This window comes from Carcharhinus amblyrhynchos, chromosome 17 (genome assembly GCF_965287045.1).
Source record: "Carcharhinus amblyrhynchos chromosome 17, sCarAmb.v2.hapA, whole genome shotgun sequence".
Taxonomy (NCBI): domain Eukaryota; kingdom Metazoa; phylum Chordata; class Chondrichthyes; order Carcharhiniformes; family Carcharhinidae; genus Carcharhinus; species Carcharhinus amblyrhynchos.
The window spans coordinates 55,900,722-55,919,481 of NC_137340.1; the positions used below are offsets into that span (position 1 = coordinate 55,900,722).

At 48.5% G+C, this 18,760-nt stretch overlaps 1 protein-coding gene across 3 annotated transcripts in view; it reads left to right on the forward strand.

Moving 5' to 3' along the window:
• pdcd11 (programmed cell death 11) overlaps window positions 1–18,760 on the forward strand; it is an 82,562-nt gene that overhangs the window by 38,556 nt on the left and 25,246 nt on the right. For all 3 annotated transcript variants that reach the window (XM_080205994.1, XM_080205995.1, XM_080205993.1), the window contains exons 17-23: window positions 472–691; window positions 2,948–3,097; window positions 5,412–5,527; window positions 6,293–6,807; window positions 9,871–9,933; window positions 16,092–16,194; window positions 17,303–17,392. In XM_080205994.1, the coding sequence (XP_080062120.1) occupies window positions 472–691; window positions 2,948–3,097; window positions 5,412–5,527; window positions 6,293–6,807; window positions 9,871–9,933; window positions 16,092–16,194; window positions 17,303–17,392 (1,257 nt within the window). The remainder of the gene's footprint in view (window positions 1–471; window positions 692–2,947; window positions 3,098–5,411; window positions 5,528–6,292; window positions 6,808–9,870; window positions 9,934–16,091; window positions 16,195–17,302; window positions 17,393–18,760) is intronic.

Sequence of the window (18,760 nt, forward strand, 5' to 3'; positions counted from 1 at the left end):
AGCTCTCTTAATTGCTGTCCCATTCACAAACATCCACTCCCTCCGCCGCAGACTGACACAGTGGCAGCCCTGTGTACTATCTACAAAATCACTGTAGGAACTCACCAAGGTTCCTTAGACATCATCTTCCAAACCCATGACCACTTCCATCGAGAAGGATAAGAGCTGTCAATGCTTGGGGACCCCATCATCTGGTTCCCTTCCAACTCACTCATCATCCTGACTTGGAAATGTACTGGCCATTCCTTTATTGTCACTGGGTCAAAGTCCTGGAACTCCCTCCCTAACAGCACTGTGGGTGTACCTACACCATGTGGACTGCAGCGATTTAGGGCGATGAGAACGTGGTGATGACCCAATCGGCAGTTAGGGATGGGAAATAAATGCTGATCTAGCCAGTAACGCCCACATGAACAGAGCAAAAGGAAAACGCTATACTAACTCTTCTGGTTAATGTTTACTCCTCCCCAGGCTATGTCCGATAAGTTTGTCACAAACACTGAGGATCATTTTGTGGTGGGCCAGACGGTGATTGCCAAGGTTACCAGCCTGGATGAGGAGAAGAAGCGGATGCTGCTGACTCTGAAAGTGTCTGAATGTGGATTTGCAGAGTCTGATTCTGAAGGCTTCAGTCTGCTGAGCCAGTACCTGAGGGAGCTGGACTTTGTCAGGAGCTTAATGAGCAGCAGAGGTAATGTCTGAAACTGTCTGCGTACTCAATCCTTTAACGAGAGGGAGTGGTTTCTCCCTATCTACTCCGTCCAATCCCCTGATGATTTTGAATTCCTCTATCTAATCTCCTTTCTGCCATCTCCAATGAAACAATCCCAAATTCTCCAATCTGCCTCCATAACTGAAGTTCCTCATCCCTGGATCCATTCTCGTGAATCTTTACTACACTCTCTAGCGCACAGAGCGGGCCTTCCAATAGGAGACGTAGTTGAGATTTCATCATGATTTTAGGGACAGGAGGAGGAGGACATTAAGCTCCTGGATACAGTGTCCCCTGGTTCATTTCGATCTTTGAAGATCTGTCTCTTAATTCCAGTGCCCAGCCTCCATTCTGTAACTTTTCGCAGCCGAACCCAACTCAAATCACAGTTACAGATTTCTCCTCTCCTCATCACACCCTCCCACACTCGAGCTGCCAGCTCCGAGTCCACCCCTTTCTTCCTCTCAATTGGTAATGTGTGGAATTTCAGAAACCTCCAGGCTTCAGATGTGGTCTGATGTTGGGAGTCCAGCAACATGAGAATTGGACAACTGCCTTTTTAAACTTCTGTTATGGAAGGGCTTGGAGTGGTTTATATATAGAATAACAGGTACCCAGGAGTGAGTTACAGACAGGAATCTAATCGTGGCGTTCGGGTTGGTTTATCTATAGAATAACAGATACCCAGAAGTAAGTTCCAGACTGGAATCTAATCGAGGGGTTTGGGGTGGTTCAAATAAAGAATGCTGGGTGGCAGGGTAGCACAGTAGTTAGCGCTGCTGCTTCACAGCTCCAGGGACCTGGGTTCGATTCCCGGCTTGGGTCACTGTCTGTGTGGAGTTCGCACATTCTCCTCATATCTGCATGGATTTCTTCCGGGTGCTCCGGTTTCTTCCTGCAGTCCAAAGATGTGTGGGATCGGTTGATTAGCCATGCTAAAAATTGCCCTTTGTGTCCTGAGATGTGTAGGTTAGAGGGATTTGTGGTAAATATGTGGGGATACGGGGGTAGGGCCTGGGTGGGATTGTAGTCAGTGCAGACTTAATGGGCCGAATGGCCTTTTTCTGTACCATGGAGTTTCTATGTTCCTAGAATAACAGATACCCGAAGTGAGTTACAGACTGGAATGTAATCAAGGCGTTCAGGGTGGTTTATATATAGAATAACAGATACCCGGGAGTGAGTTACAGACTGGAATCAAATCGAGGGGTTCGGGGTGGTTTATATACAGAACAATAGATACCTGGGAGTGAGTTAGACTGGAATCTAATCGAGGGGTTCGGAGTGATTTATATATAGAATAACAGATACCCGGGAGTGAGTTACATACTGGAATCTAATCGAGGGGGTTCGGGGTTGACTTGGACAAGTTGCAGAGCTGGGCCAAGAGGTGGCGGATGGAGTTTAATGCGGAAAAGTGTGAGGTAATTCACTTTGGCGGGAATAACAGATGTGTAGAGTATAGGGCTAACGGTAGGACTCTGAATAGTGTTGATGAACAGAGGGATCTAGGTGTATGTGTACATAGATTTCTGAAAGTTGGGAATCAAGTAGATAAGGTAGTTAGGAAGGCATACGGTGTCTTGGCGTTTATTGGTAGGGGGATTGAATTTAGGAGCCGCAACGTCATGTTGCAACTGTACAAAACTCTGGTGCGGCCGCACTTGGAGTATTGTGTGCAGTTCTGGTCCCCACATTATAGGAAGGATGTGGAGGCATTGGAGAGGGTGCAGAGGAGGTTTACCAGGATGTTTCCTGGTATGGAGAGAAGGTCCTATGAGGAGAGACTGAGGGATTTGAGGTTGTTTTCGTTAGAAAGAAGACAGCTATGAGGGGACCTTATTGAAACATATAAGATGATTAGAGGTTTAGATAGGGTGGACAGTGATAGCCTTTTTCCTCGGATGGAGAAAGCTAGCACGAGGGGGCATAGCTTTAAATTAAGGGGTGGTAGTTATAGGACAGATGTCAGAGTTAGGTTCTTTACCCAGAGGGTGGTGAGGGATTGGAATGCCCTGCCTGCTGCAGTTGTAGATGCGCCTAGTTTGGGGGCGTTTAAGAGATCCGTGGATAGGTTTATGGATGGAAAGGGATTGGTTTAGGTTAGAGGGTCATTGCTTTTTTAATTGGTCGGCGCAACATCGTGGGCCGAAGGGCCTGTTCTGCGCTGTTATGTTCTATGTATACAGAATAACAGAGTGAAAACTTCAACTTGACTAACGTTTGCTGTTTCAGAATCTGCTGTGGTTGTCAGTCTGAGCCAGCTAACCATAGGGCAGAGACTCCAGCTGGTTGTGAATCGAGTGAAGGATGATGGAACGATGTACTTCACTGGTGCACAGTTTACCAGGCTGACTGTTTCAGCCAGTCGCTATCACCAAGGTGGTAAGTGCTTATCTGGGCAGTTGGCATTTAGTGGGTGGCTGATCAGGACTGCCCCTCTCACTGACACAAAGTCCTGGGCTGTAAGATTTGAGTCCATGGTCTAAGGTGACCCTTCAGCGGATTGCTGCACTGTCATTGTGCTGTATTTCACATAAGATGTTAAACTGTGCCTGTTGGGTTAATGGATCCTATGGTGTTGCAAACTGCAGTTGTGTCCTCACTGATATCCCTTCCATAGTCATAATTCCTCAAAACTAGTTAGCTGCCAATCCCTCACTGCTTCTAGGTAACGTGGCTTATTGTGAATAAGATGACATAGCTTTAAATTAAGAGGTGGTAATTATAGGACGGATGTCAGAGGTAGGTTCTTTACTCAGAGGGTAGTAAGGTCGTGGAATGCCCTGCCTGCAGCAGTTGTGGACTCGCCAACTTTAAGGGCATTCAAATGGTCAGTGGATAGGCATATGGATAACATTGGAATAGTTTAGGTTAGAGGGTCATTAGATTGGTTCCACTGGTCGGCGCAACATCGAGGGCAGAAGGGCCCGTACTGTGCTGTAATGTTCTATGATAAGAATTAGGAGCAGGAGGTGGTAATTCGGCCCATCAAGCCTACTCCACCTTTCAGTAAGATCATGCTTCATCTGATTGTAGCCTTAACTCCACTTTCTGCTTGTCCCCTGTAACCCTAAAGTTTCTTGTCGATCAGAAATCTGTCTAACTCAGTCTAAATGTATTCACTGTTTGAGCCCCATTATTATCTGAGGTAGAGAATTCCAGCACCAACAAGCCTGTGAGAAGAAGTTCCTCCTCATCTCCAACTTAAATAGGAAATCCCTTATTTTTAAATTGTGCCTCTAGTTATCGATTCTCCCACAGGAGGAAACATCCTGTCAAACCCCGTCGTATATGTTTCAATAAGATTGTAATGTTCTAACTATGTTAGGGGCTTTGGGCTTTAAAAGAAGAAAAGATGTGGTCTGCGCACGGAGATTCAAACTAACAATAACAATATTGAAAGAGATTTCTCCTGCATTGCACAGAGTGCAGACTGAAAGTAAAACAGCAGCCTGTGGCAACACCCTAATGACATCACCATCGAATCATGTGATCAGATCTTGAAGCAACCATGCAACCTTTTCAGTGTACAATAAAGATCATGTCTTGTTCTAAACTCCAATGAGTATAGGTCCAGCCTACTCAATCTTAAACTCTTCATCCTCGGTATCAGCCTAGTCAACCTTTTCTGAACTACTTCCCATGCAAATATATCCTTCCTTAATGAAGGTTATCAAAAAATTAAAGAGCATTCTGGGTATGGTCTGGCCAATGCCCTGTGCAATTGTAGCAAGCCTTGCCTACTTTTATATTATCCAGCTTGCAATAAAGGCCAACATTCTATCTGCTTTCCTGATCACTTGCTGTTCCTGTCTGTTAATGTTTTTATGATTCATGGATAAGGATGCCCAGATGCCTGTGTACTGCATCATTCTGCAGTTTCTCTGTTCTTCCTGACAAAGTGGACAACCTCAGATTTTCCCATCGTTGCACATCTGTTAACTTTTTGTCTTGCTATAATCTTTGGCATCCTCCTCGCAATTTACTTTCCACCTATCTTTGTAGCATCAGTGAATGTGACTACAATACACTCTGTCCCATATTCGAATCATTCATATGGATTGTAAATAGTTGAGGTCCCTGTTCCGATAGTTGTGGCACTCCAGTAGATACAATTTGTTGTGTTGGCTCTTTACTGTTAATCCAGCTCCCTCACACTGTCACTCAGTAACCCCTCTTCCCCAGCACCCTGTGTTACTGACTGTATCTGTACTGATGTTAATCCAGCTCCCTCACACTGTCACTCAGTAACCCCTCTTCCCCAGCACCCTGTGTCACTGACTGTATCTGTACTGATGTTAATCCAGTTCCTTCACACTATCACACAAGCCTCCTCCCATCCCCAGAGTAATTGACTATAATCTGACTGGATCTAAGAGTGTCTGGATCACTGATTCTGATCACACCACCCAGCAGCAAGTGGATATGGAGAACCAGTGAAAGATGATTTTTAAAGTATTGAGATTCAGTACAAAGATTATGGTTTTGTGACAGTTCAGCATCGTGCAGGATCTGGCTAGAGAGAGAAATGCGGATAACTGAGTGCAACAATAATTTACCACAGAAACACCTCAACATGAAGCTTTTGTAGCCTCAGTTGAGATCTGCTGCGTGGAGTGCCGGGCTCCGGATCTCACGTGTAGCATCAATTTCTGGTGCAGGATTTGCTCATTGTGCCTTTGTTCCTTCCTTGTAGAGAAGACACTGAATCCAGGAATGCAGTGTACAGCAGTGGTGCTGTTTGTAGATCTCCTTTTATCCATTGTTCATGTCTCACTCCGTCAAGAACTGCTAACTGGCAAAGTAATTCAGGTATGGGTTTACCAGGATCTCTGAGGTGTTCCGTTTTGGGCTTGAGCTGAGGCAGAGGGGAATACGTCTGCTGCACATAGGGCATTTTGTTTAATTAAACTGAGCGAGTATCACCTTTTAAAATGAAAGTGGCTCAGGTTGTGGGGGAAGAATAGGAGACCAACACTTGGATAATGAGTAATGTGCAGAGTTTACACTGTCCACCATGTAATACAGGGTGCTGCATTGGGAGCTTTCACATCTGGGCTGGAATTCCAGATGCATGAAACAGTGGATTTCCCCTGACTCCCACCTGCCTAAAGATTTACCATGGGCAACATTGGCTCTTGATAAGACACAATGAATTTGTAGCATTTTCTAAAGTTCTGATTCGTAGAACATCAAACAGTACAGCACAGTACAGGCCCTTCAGATGGACGTCTCCCTTTTAAACAAAGATTCTGAGAAATTTTTTTTCTATCGGGGAGTCGTTGATTTTTGTCTCCTTCAATGTTGCTAGCACAGAAGAAGTAATACTCAGTGTACTTGGCCCAGCCACCCTGCTGGGCTCAGTGTACTGTACCTGCCCTGGGAGTGTTTGATGGGGGACAGCGTAGAGGGAGCTTTACTCTGTATCTAACCCTGTGCTGTACCTGTCCTGGGAGTGTTTGATGGGAATCCAGAATCGAGGTGTTTTAATGTTACTCTGTGGGGTTGCAAAATGCTAACAAGTTGGGATAATTGAGTCAGTGAATGGAGCTGAATTGATAATTGTCTGTGTTACAGTTGGAAGGAGTTTCTTGGTGTTCTGTGGTGGTGCAGTTTGTTAACCCGGATATCTGTGTGGTTTCACTGGCCGGCTCCTCGCAGCTTCTTCTCATTCCAGTCATCTTCCATCTAAATGACACCTTCCTCTTTGACTCTGAGAAGCTGTGTGTCGGACAGACCATCTCTGTTCATCTGCGGACCACTACAATGGAAAGCCATGGAATCCCAGTGGCCAGTGGGGGTCCCAAGAAAGTCCGTAGGGTAAAGCGTCAATGGCAGCTGCCGGAAGAAAAGGAGGAAGAGTTTGTTGGGACTCGGCATACACTTTGTGTTGGGGATATGGTGAATGGGACTATCATATCAGTGCGGCCAAACTGCCTGCTGGTGGCATTGGAAGGTGGTGTGACTGGGCACATTCATGTTTCTGACATCTTGGACAAGGTCCCCAAGGGCATCATCCTAACATCCAAACAGAAAATCGGCAATGTGGTGAGAGCAAAAGTCATCGGAGGCAAAAAAGCAGGGACTCACATGTAAGTGTTCTGCTGGTTATCTGAATGTTTCTGGGTTTGACTTTACCACACAGTGAGCTGCACTGCGTTTGAGGCTTGATCAGAATGCAGCGAGACCTGTGGCATATTGAAGAATCTGCACTCGCTGTTCTGGGACAGGTTCACTGTCTCCCTCAGCGGTTTGAGAACAGGTCAGCTGTTCCTTCAGGTTTTAAACTCCAATGTGTGCACAGGTGAAGCAGCATATCTTACCCAGGCCTCATTCTCTGGTGCCGTTAAGACACAGTGCATAGTGGGTCCCTGCAATGGCGTGGGCAAGACAGATTATGAAGGGATATTATCCCTTCTGCCTATAGCTACTCACCTGGGGACCTGCTGTCATAGTTAGACTCATCTGTCTAGCTCCTTCCTCACACATCCCCTGTAACCCTGTCTGCAATCACGCTGTGATTTCCATCATCCAGCCACATCTTAGTTAACTCCTCTTTCTGCTCCTTCCACTCTGTCCCTTTGGAATCTCTCGCTTCCCTGCTCTGATCAAAGTGCTGAAATAACCACATTTTTTGGGTGTCAATTTTCAGAGTTCTTTTTGCTGTTGCAATTTCAGACACCTCTTCACTTGTCTTATTGTCCATATGTTAATTTTTTACCAATATCTTAACATCCACATTTCAAAGACTTCTATTTTCTCCCACAGATCTTTATTCATTGTCCGGGTTTCTCTCCTTTGTCCACCAATGTCCTTTAGAGAAGGAAATCTGCCGTCCTTGCCTGGTCTGGCCTACCTGTGACTCCAGGGCCACTGCAATGTGGCTGACTGTCAGCCGCTCTCTGAAATGGCCGAGCGAGACTCTCAGTTGTATCAGGATGCACAGTAAATTACTGACCTTGCCACGACTGCTTCACCCTATGAACAAATAAAAATGTAAACTCCAGATAGTTTTCCTGATGTTTGAGGTGTCAAAGTGGCCAGACATTAACTCCACTGATATCTTCAAAGCATTTGCCATGGATTCTTTTATAACCATCTGAGGAGGTAGCAGGATTTCAGCTGCTGCCCCTCTGGGCAATCTGGTGTTCCATCAGCAGTGACCCTCCCTGCCGGCAAAGCGGTGCCTTCTCAGCATTGACTGTCCCCTCCAGCGGTCCAGCGTTCCTCAGCACTGACCCTCCCCTCCGGCAGTCTGGCGCTGCCTCAGCACTGACCCTCCCCTCCGGCAGTCTGGCGCTGCCTCAGCACTGACCCTCCCCTCCGGCAGTCTGGCGCTGCCTCAGCACTGACCCTCCCCTCCGGCAGTCTGGCGCTGCCTCAGCACTGACCCTCCCCTCCGGCAGTCTGGCGCTGCCTCAGCACTGACCCTCCCCTCCGGCAGTCTGGCGCTGCCTCAGCACTGACCCTCTCCTCCGGCAGTCTGGCGCTGCCTCAGCACTGACCCTCCCCTCCGGCAGTCTGGCGCTGCCTCAGCACTGACCCTCCCCTCCGGCAGTCTGGCGCTGCCTCAGCACTGACCCTCCCCTCCGGCAGTCTGGCGCTGCCTCAGCACTGACCCTCCCCTCCGGCAGTCTGGCGCTGCCTCAGCACTGACCCTCCCCTCCGGCAGTCTGGCGCTGCCTCAGCACTGACCCTCCCCTCCGGCAGTCTGGCGCTGCCTCAGCACTGACCCTCCCCTCCGGCAGTCTGGCGCTGCCTCAGCACTGACCCTCCCCTCCGGCAGTCTGGCGCTGCCTCAGCACTGACCCTCCCCTCCGGCAGTCTGGCGCTGCCTCAGCACTGACCCTCCCCTCCGGCAGTCTGGCGCTGCCTCAGCACTGACCCTCCCCTCCGGCAGTCTGGCGCTGCCTCAGCACTGACCCTCCCCTCCGGCAGTCTGGCGCTGCCTCAGCACTGACCCTCCCCTCCGGCAGTCTGGCGCTGCCTCAGCACTGACCCTCCCCTCCGGCAGTCTGGCGCTGCCTCAGCACTGACCCTCCCCTCCGGCAGTCTGGCGCTGCCTCAGCACTGACCCTCCCCTCCGGCAGTCTGGCGCTGCCTCAGCACTGACCCTCCCCTCCGGCAGTCTGGCGCTGCCTCAGCACTGACCCTCCCCTCCGGCAGTCTGGCGCTGCCTCAGCACTGACCCTCCCCTCCGGCAGTCTGGCGCTGCCTCAGCACTGACCCTCCCCTCCGGCAGTCTGGCGCTGCCTCAGCACTGACCCTCCCCTCCGGCAGTCTGGCGCTGCCTCAGCACTGACCCTCCCCTCCGGCAGTCTGGCGCTGCCTCAGCACTGACCCTCCCCTCCGGCAGTCTGGCGCTGCCTCAGCACTGACCCTCCCCTCCGGCAGTCTGGCGCTGCCTCAGCACTGACCCTCCCCTCCGGCAGTCTGGCGCTGCCTCAGCACTGACCCTCCCCTCCGGCAGTCTGGCGCTGCCTCAGCACTGACCCTCCCCTCCGGCAGTCTGGCGCTGCCTCAGCACTGACCCTCCCCTCCGGCAGTCTGGCGCTGCCTCAGCACTGACCCTCCCCTCCGGCAGTCTGGCGCTGCCTCAGCACTGACCCTCCCCTCCGGCAGTCTGGCGCTGCCTCAGCACTGACCCTCCCCTCCGGCAGTCTGGCGCTGCCTCAGCACTGACCCTCCCCTCCGGCAGTCTGGCGCTGCCTCAGCACTGACCCTCCCCTCTGAGACTGCAGTGCTCCCCCAGTACTGACCATCCCCTCCAGCGGTCCAGCGTTCTTCATCACTGACCCTCCCCTCCTGCAGTCCAGCACTCCCTCAGCACTGATCCTCCACCCCGGCAGACCGGCACGCTCTCAGCACTGCATTGAGAGTGAGCTTGTCAAGTTTCTCAATCAGCTTTTTTCTTGTGTCCATAAAAGGCCAGATTGAGTGATTTTGGATTTGTAACTTGCTCTGCTGTAGTTTCAACAAGCAACCTCAGGATTCCATTCCGAACATAAAAGATTATCACAATATAGTACCAAGTGCAGAGACAGAGTCTTTTTCAGATTCAGTCCTGCACTAGACCTTCCAGGCTGCGTCTGTGCGTTCGCGCCTGTGCATTCTCTGCCAATGAGTAATGTGTTGTTTAATTCTTCTCTTACCAGCTTTTTGCCAGTCACACACCCGAACTTCGCAACGACCATCCCACAGTTATCGCTGCAGCCAAGGTGAGACAAGATTCTGTGAAGGGTGGTGGGATATTGTGGCTCAGGTCACAGGAAATGCCACATGCTGTGTACAGTTTTGCTTTGGGTGGTTTATGTACTTCATAAATATTCCAACCTCTTAAAATTACATTGAGGCACTGGAGAAGGTTCAAGAAGGAGTGACAAGGGTGAAGCAAGTACTGAAAGGTTACACCTATCCAGCAGCTTGATCAGATTGGGGCAGTATTTACGATGAGCAGAGTGACCTGATGGACGTCTTTAAGATCAGAAAAGGCTTCACTGGTGAGGATGTAGAGAAGGGTTCTTTCTCCGGGGTGAAATGCAAACTGGATGCTATTAATTTAATATAGCGATTCACTCTCAAATTCAGGAGAATGCTCTTCAGCCAGAGAGCAGGACTCACTACCAGACAATGTTGTTGAGGCAGAAAGCATTGAGATGAAGGTGTGATGGGCAGGGTAAGAGGAGGTTTGAATGAAGCAGGACAGGCTGGCTGGACAGATTTGTCTGTTTCTGTAAATCCAATGTGACGGTTTAAATTACTGGGCTGCTGATTGGCTCAGTGAGGTCCCAGCAGTGAAATGAAGCACAGAAGATCTCTGGGAGGAGATAAACTGTCCTAATCCTGATTGCTGTGTGTGTCTGGAGTGGGGATTCTTCGGGTTGAATAGCTTTTCAATACTCACTGTCGAGACTTACCCTTTGAATTGATAGCAAGCCAAGATGCAGGACAGGCCTGGGCATCTAGTCAACAGGTTTTCTGCCAGACAGTAAGGAGTGAACTGAGGGACTCATCCTAAACTCTGGGAGGAAATCCCTCGCTCCAGTTCACTCAGATTCTCAGAAGACTGTTCAGCCCGTTGTATCTGTGATGGCTCTGTGAATGAGCAATTCACTTTGAGTCATTCCCCTGCCTTCAGCCCTGAGCCCACCACATTCTTCCTCTTAAAGTATTCCAATTCCCTTTTGAAATGCTTGTTTAAACTTCATTCCACCGCAGTTCAGCTCCTAACCACCCGCTGTGTGGAAAGGTTTTTCATCGTGCCGCCTTCACTCCTTTTGCCATCACCTTAAATGTCCTCTCATTCTGTTCCACCAGCGGGAACAATTTTTCCCTAAGGAGCAGGGGCCCAAACACTGATCACTGGGGAGCTCCACGATAAACCTTCCTCCAGTCCAAAAAAAATGCATTTATCACTATTCTCCATGCCCTGTCAGTCTGCCAGTTTTGTATCCATGTTACTGCGCTTCCATCCTCTGAGCTCTAACTTTGCCCACAAGTCTGTTGTGTGGTACTTAATCAAATGTCATTTAAAAGTTTGTTTACCACATCCACAGCATTACCCTCATCAATCCTGTCTGTTACCACGACAAATAACTCCAGCAACTTAGAGATTTTCCCTTGAAATCAATGCTGGCTTTCCTCAATTAACCTACATTTTCCCCAAGTGAAATTTAATTTTATTATCATAATCAGAAGCTTCACAGAATTCCTACAGTAGAGGAGGCCACTTGGCCCATCGAGTCTGTACCAACGACATCCCATTCTGACCTATTCATGTAACCGTGCGTGCTTACCCTGATACTCCCAACAGTAAGGGTCAATTTAGCATGGCCAGTCCAACTAACCCGCACATCTTTGGGAGGAAACCGGAGCACCCGGAGGAAACCCACGCAGAAAAGGGAAGAATGTGCAAACTCCATACAGACAGTGACCCGAGACTGGAATTGAACCCGGGTCCCTGGTGCTGTGAAGCAATGCTGCCACCACTGTGTGACCCATACTCCTGCTTCCCCATCATTGAAATTAAACTGACTGCCCACAGCTGCCGGACTATCTTTGTACACTTGTGTATTTTTTGCAGAACAAATAAAGGAAGTGTGGAATACAAGGAAAGTAGAAAGAAACTTAAGTAAGGAATAAAGAGAGCTAAAAGGGGTCAAGAAAAATCATTGGCCAGCAGGATTAAGGAAAATCCCACGACTTTTTATACATATTTCAAGATCAAGAAGGTAGGCCAGGGGGAGGGGTGGCCCGCACAAGGATAAGGGAGCGACTCTTTGCATGGAGCCAGAGGAAATGGGTGAGGTATTAAACGAGAACTTTGCATCAGTATTCACCAAAGAGAAGGACTTGGTGGATGATGAGTCTGGGAAAGGATGTGTAGATAGTTTGAGTCATGTTGAGATCAAAAAGGAGGAGGTTTTGGGGTTCTTGAGAAACATTACGTTAGATAAGTCCCCAGGGCCAGATGGGATATACCCCAGAATAGTGAGAGAGACGAGGAACAAAATTGCTGGAGTCTTGAGAGAAATCTTTGTCTCCTAACTGGCTACAGGGGAGGTCCCAGAGGATTGTAGAATAGCCAGTGTTGTTCCTTTTTTCCAGCAAGAATAATCCAGGTAATTACAGGCTGGTGAGCCTTACATCAGTGGTAGGGAAATTATTGGAGAGGGTTCTTCGAGACAGGATTTATTCCCACTTGGAAGTAAGTGGATGTATTAATGAGAGGCAGTGTGGTTTTGTGAAGGGGAGGTCATGTCTCACAAACTTGATCGAGTCTTTCGAGGAAGTGATGAAGATGATTGATGAGGGTAGGGCAGTGGATGTTGTCTACATGGACTTCAGTAAAGCCTTTGACAAGGTCCCTCATGGCAGACTGATGCAGAAGGTGAAGTCACATGGGATCAGAGGATTGCTGGCAAGGTGGATACAAAACTGGCTCGGTCAAAGAATGATGTGGAGATGCCGGCGTTGGACTGGGGTAAACACAGTAAGAAGTCTGACAACACCAGGTTTAAGTCCTTTATTTGATAGTAAACTCCCTAGCTTTCGGGTTTTGCCCCTTCGTCAGGTGAATGGAGAGTTCTGGCCTCAGACAGAGCATACAACACCACAGACAGTTTACAGATTACTGATTAGAATGCGAATCTTTACACCTAACCTGCTATTCAAGTCTTAAAGAGGCCGACAGTGTGAGTGGAAGGAGCATTAAGCCCAGGTTAAAGAGATGTGGACTGTCTCCAGACAGTACAGTAAGTGAGGTTTAGCAAACATAAGAACATAAGAAATAGGAGCAGGAGTAGGCCATCCAGCCCTTCGAGCCTGCCCCGCCATTCAATAAGATCATGGCTGATCTGTCGCTGCTCAGTTCCACTTTCCCGCCCTCTCCCCATAACCCTTAATCCCCTCTCCTATCAAAAACCCATCAACCCGCGTCTTAAAAATATTTAGCGAGGCAGCCTCCACCACTTCAACGGGCAGAGAATTCCAGAGATTCACCACCCTTTGAGTGAAGAAGTTCCTCCTCAACTCCGTTCTAAACCGCCCCCCTTTTATCTTGAGGCTGTGCCCCCTAGTCCTACTGTCTTTTTTGAGCGGGAAGAGTCTCTCCACCTCTATCGTATCCATCCCATTCATCATCTTATACGTCTCAATGAGATCTCCTCTCATTCTTCTAAACTCTAACGAGTACAAGCCCAGTTTATTCAGCCTCTCCTCATAGCTCAACCCCTTCAACTCCGGTATCAGCCTAGTAAACCTCCTCTGCACTCCCTCCAAGGCCAAAATATCTTTGCGCAGGTGCGGCGCCCAAAAATGCACACAGTACTCCAGTTGCGGCCTCACCAATGCCCTATACAGCTGCAGCAAGACCTCCCTACTTTTATATTCAATCCCCTTCGCTATGAAGGCCAGCATCCCATTCGCCTTCCTGACCACCTGCTGCACCTGCAAGCTGGGTTTTTGCGACTCATGCACAAGGACCCCGAGGTCCCTCTGCACCGTCGCCTGCTGCAGTTTTTCGCCTCGTTTCATTACCTTTCGGTAAGCATTCTCCAAGGCGGCCTTCGCGACACATGACAGCGCAGAGTCGCTGAACAGAGACTGACAGCCAAGTTCTGCACACATGAGGACGTCCTCAACTGGGATCTTGTGTTCATGTCGCACTATCTGTAACCCCCATGACTTGCCTGGGTTTGCTAAACCTCACTTACTGTCCTGTCTGGAGACAGTATACATCTCTTTAACCTGGGCTTAATGCTCTCTCTGCTCACATTGTCGGCCTCTTTAAGACTTGAATAGCAGGTTAGGTGTAAAGATTCGCATTCTAATCAGTAATCTGTAAACTGTCTGTGCTGTTATATGCTCTGTCTGAGGCCAAAACTCTCCATTCACCTGACGAAGGGGCAAACCCCGAAAGCTAGGGAGTTTACTATCAAATAAATCGGTTGGACTTAAACCTGATGTTGTCAGACTTCTTACTTGGTCAAAGAAGGCAGAGGGTAGCAGTGGAAGGGTGCGTTTCTGAATGGAGAGCTGTGACAAGTGGTGTTCCTCAGGGATCAGTGCTGGGACCTTTGCTGTTTGTAATATATATAAATGATTTGGGGAAAATGTAACTGGATTGATTAGTAAGTTTGCGGATGACACAAAGGTTGGTGCATTTGCGGATAGTGATGAGGACCATCAAAGGATACAGCAGGATGTAGATCAGTTGGAGACTTGGCTGGAGAGATGTCTGGATTAAACTCTATCTGCCAAGTGTGAGGTAATGCATTTTGGAAGGTCTAATACAGATGGGAAATATACAGTAAATGACAGAACCCCGAAGAGTATTGATAGGCAAAGGGATCTGGGTGTATAGGTACACAGGTTACTGAAGTGGCAATGCAGGTGGAGAAGGTAGTCAAGAAGGCATATGGCATGCTTGCCTTCATCAGTCGGGGCATTAAGTTTAAAAATTGGCAAGTCATGTTGCAGCTTTATAGAACCTTAGTTAGGCCACACTGGGTATATTCAATCCTGGTCACCACACTGCCAGAAGGATGTGGAGGCTTTGGAGAGGGTACAGAAAAGATTTACCAGGATGTTGTCTGGTATGGAGGGCATTAGATATGAGGAGAGGTTGGAGAAATGTGGTTTGCTCTCACTAGAGCGACGAGGTTGAGGGGAGACCTGATAGAAGTCTACAAGATTATGAGAGGCATGGACAGAGTGGATAGTCAGAAGCTTTTTCCCAGGGTGTAAGAGTCAATTACTAGGGGCACAGGTTTAAGGTGTCGGGGGAAGGTTCAAAGGAGATGTACAAGGCAGATTTTTTTACACAGAATGTGGTGGGTGAACATAAGAACATAAGAAATAGGAGCAGGAGTAGGCCATCTAGCCCTTCGAGCTTGCCCCGCCATTCAATAAGATCATGGCTGATCTGTCGCGTCTCAGTTCCACTTTCCCGCCCTCTCCCCATAACCCTTAATCCCCTCTCTTATCAAAAACCCATCAACCCGCGTCTTAAAAATATTTAGCGAGGCAGCCTCCACCACTTCAACGGGCAGAGAATTCCAGAGATTCACCACCCTTTGAGTGAAGAAGTTCCTCCTCAACTCCGTTCTAAACCGCCCCCCCTTTATCTTGAGGCTGTGCCCCCTAGCCCTACTGTCCTTTCTGAGCGGGAAGAGTCTCTCCACCTCTATCCTATCCATCCCATTCATCATCTTATACGTCTCAATGAGATCTCCCCTCATTCTTCTAAACTCTAACGAGTACAAGCCTAGTTTATTCAGCCTCTCCTCATAGCTCAACCCCCTCAACTCCAGCATCAGCCTAGTAAACCTCCTCTGCACTCCCTCCAAGACCAAAATATCCTTGCGTAAGTACGGCGCCCAAAACTGCACACAGTACTCCAGCTGCGGCCTCACCAATGCCCTATATAGCCGCAGCAAGAGCCTGGAACTCGTTGCCAGGGGAGGTAGTGGAAGCGGATACGATTGTGACTTCCAAGGGTCGTCTCGACAAGTACACGAATAGGACGGGAATAGAGGGATACGGTCCCTGGAAGTGTAGGGGGTTAAGTCGGGCAGCATGGTCGGTGCCGGTTTGGAGGGCCAAAGGGCCTGTTCCTGTGCTTAATTTTCTTTGTTCTTTGTTCGTTTCCAGTCCTGGGTACCAGCCCTGAGATGAAGGGAGATTGGAAAATTGTGGCCAGTTTCCACACTCTGTTTGGATGCATCACATCTAGCCGTGGTGTTTTAGCAGCTTCACGACAGACTCCATGTTAAATCCCTCCTCCTTATTAATTTTAAACACTTGAATTCACCTGGTTGTTGGAATGACTATTGCATCTAAACTTAGACCTGTGCTTGTCCTTTCCTTTCCACAGCAGGCTGTCGGGGAAATGTGCACCCCTGATCGAGGACCAGCAGCTGCGTGACAAGCTCAAATCCTTCAAGCTTGGCCAAGAGCTGACGTGCTTTGTGTTTAAGGTACAGCAGCTGTTTCTGTGTGTGGGAGATGGGAGAGGGAACGGGGGGCAGAGCCTGGGGAATGATTCTGAACCTTTTCATGTTAATACAGTGCTTTGGGTGACATTTAAATGATAGGTGTTTAAAGTTCACAGAGAAACATTTGGCCTATCGAGCCAGCTCGCTTATTCATTGTGACTGTAACTGATCATCAGTCTCAATGCTGTGTTCCCGCCCACCCCTCCCTGCGCCACACTGCCAGCCCCTCTCCGCTCCTGGCGCTGCCGGCCCCTCCCCCATCCCTGCACCATGCTGCCAGTCCCTCCCGGCGCCACGCTGCCGGCCCCGAGCTTCGGCCCTTTCCCACGCTACCGCCTTCTCCCCATTCCCCTTGATGCCGTTAGTGTTCTATTTAATATTTCATTTTGATATAAATCTCAAATCCAGGCATGATTTGAAAGTTTATTAGTCACAAGTATGACTTACATTAACACTGCAATGAAGTTTCTGTGTAGTTCCCTGAGCCACCACACTCTGGCACCTGTTTGAGCCAGTGCACCCTAACCAGCATGCCTTTCAGACTGAGGAAACCAGAGCACCCAGAGAAAACCCATGCAGACACGGGGAGAACATGCATACTCCACACAGACAGTGACCCAAGCTGGGAATTGAACCTGGGTCCCTGGTGCTGTGAGGCAGCAATGCTAACCACTGTGCCACCCGTTGCATCCCAACACTGAGTACATTGAGCTGGGTGGCACCGGGATGATGGGTGAGGAGCGTGTGTTGCGTGTGCTGTTCTGTCACTGGAGATATGGGCAGTGGCAGATATGGCATGAATCTGGTCAGAGTGGAGTGTGGGTCATTTGGATTTTGTTCAGTAAAAGTACAGGTAGAGAGATGGAGCCTAGACTTGTGCTAAAATAATCTTCTGGTTTAGTAACGAGCTGTTTGACTTCAACACAAGAACTTTCCCAAGTGAAATGCTCCCTTCTGTATGACCAGCCCTCCCTGTGAACTCCAGTCACTGCATTCTCTATTCTCCCTCAGGATCTGCCTCCCACTCTATTTCCCCATCGTTATCTACAATCTGTTCTCATTTTTTAACTCCTGTCTCTTCTGCCTGCAGTACGACTACGTGAGGAAATACCTGGAGGTAGACGTGACTTTTGACATTCGTGGGAAGATCGAGCTGTTGCTGCTGTCTGACGATATCAGGGTGAGTTTCCTGCTATCACAAGTTGTAATCTTCAGCCTGGTTCACAGGGTACCCACTCTCGTCTCTGAGTCAGAGGGTCATGGCTACAGGTCCTGTTTGACATCCCATAACTGAGGCAGACACTCCTGGTCAACACTCAGGGAGTACATTAGAGTATAATGCAACAGACTGTATATGACAAGGGCCCAGAACAGAATTTGAAGCTCTTTCCAGGATCAAACAGGAGATCAAGATTGCACACTCAAGTTTTAGCCTTCGGAATTATCCGGCCCGTGTGATTCCTAGCATATTCTGGATGGCAACAGTTTTTTAACAAATTAAATGAATCTGATCTGTTGTCTGATTCTTCATGCGCCTGCCAGTAGTAGCAGAGGAAATCAAGAGAAACTACCTCATAATTTTGAATACATCAATTAAATCAAAGAACAAAGAAAAATTATAGCACAGGAACAGGCCATTTGGCCCTCAAGCCTGCACCGACCATGTTGCCCGACTAAACTAAAACCCCCTACCCTTCCAGGGACCATATCCCTCTATTCGCATCTCATTCATGTACTTGTCACTATCGTATCCGTTTCCATTACCTCCTCTGGCAATGATTCCAGGCACCCACCACTCTGTGTAAAAAAAATCTGCCTCGTACGTCTCTTTTAAACCTCGCCCCTCGCCCCTTAAACCTGTGTCTCCTTGTAATTGACCCTTCCACCCTGGAAAAAAGCTTCTGACTATCCACTCTGTCCATGCCTCTCATATTCTTGTAACTTCTATCAGGTCGCCCCTCAACCTCTGTTGCTCCAGTGAGAACAAACCAATAGCCTCCATACCAGGCAACATTCCTGGTAAATCTTTTCTGTACCCTTTCCAAAGCCTCCACATCCTTCTGGCAGTGTGGCAACCAGAATTGAACTATAACCGAAGTGCAGCCTAACTGAGGTTCTATAAAGCTGCAACATGACTTGTCAATTTTAAACTCAATACCCCAGCCGATGAAGGCAAGCATGCCGTATGCCTTCTTGACTACCTTTTCCACTTGCATTGCCACTTTCAGTGACCTGTGTACCTGTATACCCAGATCCCTCTGCTTATAAATACTCCTAAGGGTTCTGCCATTTTACTGCGTATTTCCTATCGGTGTTAGATCTTCCAAAATACATCACCTTACATTTGTCCGTATTAAACTCCATCTGCCATATCTCTGCGCAAGTCTCCAACTGATCTATATCCTGCCGTATCCTCTGATGGCTCTCATCGATATCCGCAAATCCACAACCTTTGTTTGTCTGCAAACTTACTAATCAATCCAGTTTCATTTTCCTCCAAATCATTTATATATGTCATGAACAGCAAAGGTTCCAGCACTGATCCCCA